The following is a 6,343-nucleotide window of genomic DNA, read 5'->3' on the forward strand; positions in this document are numbered from 1 at the left end:
GTGTCCATTACATCATTCATATAATGATATAACCTTGTTATTAATAACATCCAATGTTCATGATTATGAAACTAATCATCTATTAATCAACAAGCTAGTTAAGAGGCATACTAGGGACTCTTTGTTGTTTACATATCACACATGTATCAATGTTTCGGTTAATACAATTATAGCATGGTATATAAACATTTATCATAAACATAAAGATATATAATAACTACTTTTATTATTGCCTCTTGGGCATATCTCCAACAATCACTGCTTCAAGAATGACAATGCATCCCTCCGCATGGCCGATGTACTGACCCTACCATCCAAATGGACACTTTTTCCACTCCCAGTGCATGCAATCTATGCTGCCAATCATAGGCGGAGACATTCCCCAGGCCACCCTGGCCATCGCCCGGGTCGTGGCTGTGGTTCTCTTCGTTGATTGTAGCAACAGTAATGCACTGTAGCGCACTGTAGCTACAGTACTCCGAAGGTGGCCTGGGGCGTCCCATCATCCTGGCTACGCTAGTGCTCCCAATCATGCCTGGGAACCCTCTAGACTCGTTGATAGACAACAGCCGCCTAGTGTCCTCAACTGTTGGCTCCCTCAAGTAATATTCTTCGAATACAGCAATCACGGATCGGAAAGGTAGGTGCTCTCACCTATTCGAAGATACTCATCGAATATATCAGCAACCATTCCATAGGATAGCATGCGAATAGCTGCAGAACATTTTTGGTAGGAGGTGAAGCCTATCACACCTGTTGCATCGGGCATGCATCGGAATAGCCTCTGACGGCCCATAGAATGACCATGAACAAGTCCCTTGACATCCTGTACCCGCGCCGGAACATTTTTTCCATGCACACCGGTGCGATGCGGTCGAAGTAGTCCTTGTAGAGTCGGTGGTGCCCTTCCACTCTGTTGCATGGCTGGTTTTTTGACCGTACCTTCAAAGAGCCCCGGTGCACCAGCATATGGCTTGCATTGTGCTTGTGAAGGATGGAGGCTGCAGCAGAAGGCATGTTCTGCATCGTCTGCTCGGACTCATCGTCGGAATAAGATTCAATGACCTCAGCGCGAAACTTGTCGAGCATCTTCCACATGTCGATCTGCATGAATAGTAACCCTTGATCAATGGTCGCCCACAATAGCACCCAAAAAATGAGTAAGAAACCTACCGACGCAATTGGCCGAACAGGTCCTGGGCGACAAGGCCGGGCGGTGCAAGTGGCAGATGTTTGGCCCCCAAACACGCGATAGATGCGGCGCTTGGCGCGTCCGCGCAACGCATACTAGGCGCATATTTGGGCCGCGTTTGCGTCTCCGCGAACAACTCGATCACTATGCGTCCGACCGCTGGGCCTGGTCCCAGACGCATTTTTTGACCGCTAGATCGCAAACGGTAGCTCCGTGTCCATTTGCCTCGCGTCGTTGAAGATGCCCTAAGTAGAAACCAAAAATACGGAAATCCACTTGTGAACATAGGAGTATATGCTCCTGCTACACAGCAAAGACATTTTTAATGTCAAAATAATCTAAACAAAACTTTGGTGCTTCTATGTCAACACCATAGGTGTGCACGCCAAGTTTCGCGAAAAACTGATATATTTTTGTGTTATGTGGACAAAACATGTCTCGTGAAAAGTTTTTTATAGGCACAAAATTTGGTCTTTTTGCAGACGACACATAAAATGTCGGTTTTCCGTGAAACGACTTTCTAAGCGCATATGATGTTGAGATGTACACATCAAATTTTTCTTTGGAATTTTTTGACATTTCCGACTGCGCTTGAAAGACATTTAAAAACCAGGAGCATATGCTCTCGAGTGCCAAAACGCCTCGTCCCCTAAAAATCAACTAGTGCGAGGGTTGGCGATGAGCTGCTGGTGGCGAATATGATTCTCTGTAGGGTTGTCGAAGCTTCTCCAGCAGGAAGTCGATGGTGGTAACCTCACTATGCCTTGCAAGAGGTGCCAATGCTGCAGATAAATAGCAGTTTTGAAAATAAAGTCAGCTGGTTGTTTTAGAAAAATCGCCTCGATAGTGAACTTGTTTCGGATATTCCAAAGTGCCCAAAACTGGGCCGAGAACAAAAGCCAAATAAACCTTCTAGGTTTAGCCTGAAGAGACAACAAAATGGTCCATAACTGAGTGCAAGAAGTAGGATTTCAAGAAACATCCTAACATCTAGCGTATAACACTTCACATGAACTTAGCCAATACGCAAGTAAAGAAAACGTGGTCGGAGTTTTCCTAGTGCCAACACAGGGCACCAGTACCATCAGAGGGGCATCGCCCTTTCACTAGCTGGTCTCCCGTAGGCAATCTTCCTAGGTGAAATTTCAAAAATTTCACTTTACCAATCCCTTGAGAGTCAAAAATTTCAAGTGGGGTCCTATACCTCTTCCTGTGTTCCTATATGCTGACCAGGTCCGGTCTTGCACCACGCCGCACACCTCGACGCGCGGTGTGGGTCGGCCTAGTTTGGCTATTTTTTCATGTTTTTTTCTTCTTTTTTTTTTTCCTTTTTTTATGTTTCATATTTATATTCTATTTATTTTTCTGTGTTTCTTTTTTTTCTGTTTTCTCGTCTTACTATTCTTTTTTTTTAAATCCTAACATTTCAAATTTAAAAATGTTCAAATTTAAAAATATTCAAATTTCAAAGAAAAAATGTTCATAATTTAAAAAAACAAATTTGAAAATATTTAAATCTTTAAGTTGTTCAAATTTAAAATTGTTCAAATTTCAAAAAAAAAATTATGAATTAATCGAATTTAAAAACTACTCCAACTTTGAGAGATCGATTTTTCTGAAATTTTAGTTTTTTAAAAAAGATAATATAAACAGAAAAAAAGAGAAAAATAAAATAAGAAGAAACAGTATTTACTTCATGTGCCGCGGCCCACTATACAGCCGCCGGGTCGGGGTGTGTGCAGCACTCCGTCCGCACCAACCTCGGCCCACTATACAGCCGCCGGGTCGGGACGTGTGCAGCACTCCGTCCGCACCAACCAGGTCGGTGTATTGTGTATAGAAGATCCCGTCGAGAACTCCCCAGATGGTTTTGAAGGCCAAGACACCGAGTCCAAACCAAGGCTGGGCAAAAGAGGCTCGATCTGATTCTCAAAAAAAAAAAAAAAGGAGGCCCGATCTCCTGCCACAAAACCTCCTATTGTTCAAGCTCAGGGGCACCAATCTCTGCCGAACCCAACTTACCATCTAGAATTAGCAAGCCAGAGTCCTGCTTGTGCAGGTTTTGTCCTTCCAATTTTTTCCACTAACGTGTTGTCCTTCGCAATTTTTTCAGTCATGTAGGACATTAGGGACGTTAAGATAAAAATGTTTTCTTTTCGATGTAACTTCTAGTTTTGTTCGTGTGTGTTCTAGTTTCTTCAATGTGATGTACAAAAAAAAAAGCGCATCTCTAAGTTTGTATGCATAATATTCTTCCTGCAGATTGACACATGGTTTAACGTGCAGATCCAAGAATCATTTCCCTGTATGATACATACACAAATAAAAGATTATCAGCATTGGAGTGCTGATATTATAAGATTTTCCTATAAATTTGGCCATTCAGTTTGGCTTAGTGCAGCTAGCTTCGTCTGTTCAGAGATTGAGAGACATGCGACATTACATGCACCAATCTGCAAACCTATTGCTAGTGATAAGTGATAATCAGCAACGTATCTTTCTCAACTGCAGTATGGTGATACCGCCTGGGCAAAAATCAATCCAGAAGAGCCTCGAACCTGCAATATCGCAGAGCTCATATCCTCATTCTTATGACAGGATCTCTGCTGCCTCTGTTGAAATAAAACGGCCCGTTTCATGTCGCCAGTAGGCTCTCCCCGAATCTATAGTATGGACTATGGAGTATATGGACAGTTGAGCAGGTTTCAGATCTGTAAATCTGTGCTGGGGACTTTGTTGCTGCTGAAGCTGATGTTCCTTGAGAGCCCTATGCTCGCAGGCTCCTGGCCGTTGTTGGTCGACAGAGCAACGTCTGTGCCGGATGACTTGCTTGGCGCGCTGTCGCTGCTGTCCAATGGGCTCTTGGACGATGGGTATGGCACGACGGTAGAAACTCTGCGGGAGACATGGAATTCACTAGTTCAACGAGAGATGCTATGAATGCGACAGGTTTTTGAGCAGCGTTCAAACGCCACCGCTTGCAAAGTACTGCTATGATCACTGAAAACAAGATTCGATTGATACCTTTCCTTTCGCTTCTCCAAGAATCGGGCAAGTGATGCTTTACGGGCTTGAGGGACAGCTGAAACAAGAACATAAATCAGCATATGTATAACTTTCCTAGGCATGATCTCGCAATCCGAACTGAAATGCAGACCGAACAATGGACAGTGCAGGCAGGTATATGTACCTCTTGGCGTAACAGCTGCTGCCGCAGCAGCAGAAATCGCCTGCTGCAGTGGTTCAGCCGTGGATGCCTGGCTTGCTGGAGGAACAGCCGACGGCACGCCTGAAGATGTCGGGCCTGCGCTCTCATTGTTAGAGCTCGACGTGCTCTTGGAGAGAGCAGCAGGTTGTGGCATGATAGGGACTGGGCTAGAAATGGCAGGTACACGAGGCACAAAGTTCTCTGATTTCTGGATTGCAATCTTGTTCACAAGCGAAACCTCAGGTGCTGCAAATCTCGCATCAGCGGAAACAGGCGAATCTGATTTATGCATTGTGCTTGGAATAATAGATGCCCTGCTAGCTTGAACCAGTAGTTCATGCGCCTGGCGTAGTTAAAACATAATGATCAGTAAACATACCTACGGCAACACAAAAAAAAAAAGCTCCATTCATTCATCATTTAGGTATTACCTTCTCCATCGGGACGTCGAATACATTCACGGCGCCGTTATAGAATATGGTCATCCGCGTAGCCTCTGGGTTTCGCAGGTCCCTTTCAGTGTCAACCATCCACTAATTTGTTAGCACAATTTGTTTTGCCATCGACTACTTATTATGAAATCGCTTCAAAAGATATTATCTAGTAGTAGTACCTTGGACCGTAGACACCAACTGTAGAGCTAGGCACGGGGCTGTTCATCATGAGATACTGGTTCTTGAACGGGACGGCACCTGCGGCAACACTCGGGAGGCTCTGCACCCTGAGCATGGGGTTCCCCGGATTGAGCTGCATCGGGTGGTGAAACGGCCTGGATCCAGCAGCTTGTGCTACTCCCAGATGATGACGAGCCGGCACGTCGTAGGAATCAACGCCATGCGCGTGCGCCACAGCGGCGGCGTACTGCTGCGGGCTGACACGGCCGTCGAATCCGAACTGACTCTGCAAAAGAGCATGTCAGAGTGCTGTTCTGCAGTAGCATGTGAATGGCATGAACATGACGGTTTCAGGTGGGAGGTGAGACAGACCTGATGATGATGGGGCGTGACGACGGCCGGCTGCTGCTGCTGCTGCCGGAACGCGGAGAACGAGTCCCTGGTGCCCTCCGCCGCTGGCCGGAATGACATGAACGCCGGAGTGGCGCCGGCCTTGGCCTGGTACTGCCACTGCGTGGCGGGCGGCGCTGCTCCTCCCAGGTAATCTGAAGAAACGGACAGCCCAATTCGTTCAGCCGTGGAAACATCAAGCACATCTTATACATGCTGCAGAACGTAATCATACTAATAATTCTAGTGAATTGGAAATCAGTAAATCATGCACGTTGTTGGCACTTGAAATTGTCGTTAACGGTGGGTTGGAACAGCTAATTGGCGGATGGAAATTGCAGAAAAGGAAGGGACGAAAAAAGAAGAGATATGAAGCGAGAAGGAAAGGAAAGGTGCTGGTTTAACGTGCTATCATTATCAGCCCAAATCCGCAGCCACGGAAACCACGGATCACAGGTCGAAGAAACAAAAAAGAAAGCGCGTATCACATGGCGAATTCCAATTGCCGAAGCAAGGAGGAACTCATCGACGATGGCCGCGGGATACATACAACTGCAGTTAACGGAATCGGTTGATGATGCGGCGGAGCGAAGAGGGAGGGCACCGACCTGATTCCGGCTTGCCGCCGCCGGCGTCCTCCATCTCTGGCTCCTCCTTGGTCCTCCCAATCGCGCCGAGGAAGTCCCTCTCCATGGTAGAACCGGAGAGAGATAGAGATAGAGAGGCGCTCTGAAGAATCTGTTGGCACCCAAGCCTACCTGTGATCTCTATCTCTCTACTTCTCCTCGGGGCTGCCCGCTTGACTTTTCTTCCCCCCTCTGCTGCTTTCCTCTTTTCGTTTCCTAAAAATGTTGTGCTCCCGCTCCCTGGATTCCTGCCTTATTTATTCGCGAGATTTAGGAAAAGGAAATACTTACATATAGTAATATGGAGGTTGAT

At 46.2% G+C, this 6,343-nt stretch overlaps 1 protein-coding gene across 1 annotated transcript; it reads right to left on the reverse strand.

Moving 5' to 3' along the window:
- Window positions 1–3,670: 3,670 nt before the first annotated feature.
- On the reverse strand, window positions 3,671–6,135 carry LOC124683414 (protein TIFY 6a-like). The gene is made up of 7 exons (XM_047217928.1): window positions 6,013–6,135; window positions 5,387–5,559; window positions 5,014–5,300; window positions 4,832–4,913; window positions 4,383–4,743; window positions 4,217–4,274; window positions 3,671–4,087 (listed from the first exon to the last, which is right to left on the reverse strand). The coding sequence occupies exons 1-7, from the start codon at window positions 6,095–6,097 to the stop codon at window positions 3,898–3,900; spliced, it is 1,236 nt and encodes a 411-aa protein (XP_047073884.1). The 5' UTR covers window positions 6,098–6,135; the 3' UTR covers window positions 3,671–3,897.
- Window positions 6,136–6,343: the final 208 nt, after the last annotated feature.

Source organism: Lolium rigidum, chromosome 1 (assembly GCF_022539505.1).
Source record: "Lolium rigidum isolate FL_2022 chromosome 1, APGP_CSIRO_Lrig_0.1, whole genome shotgun sequence".
Lineage (NCBI taxonomy): Eukaryota > Viridiplantae > Streptophyta > Magnoliopsida > Poales > Poaceae > Lolium > Lolium rigidum.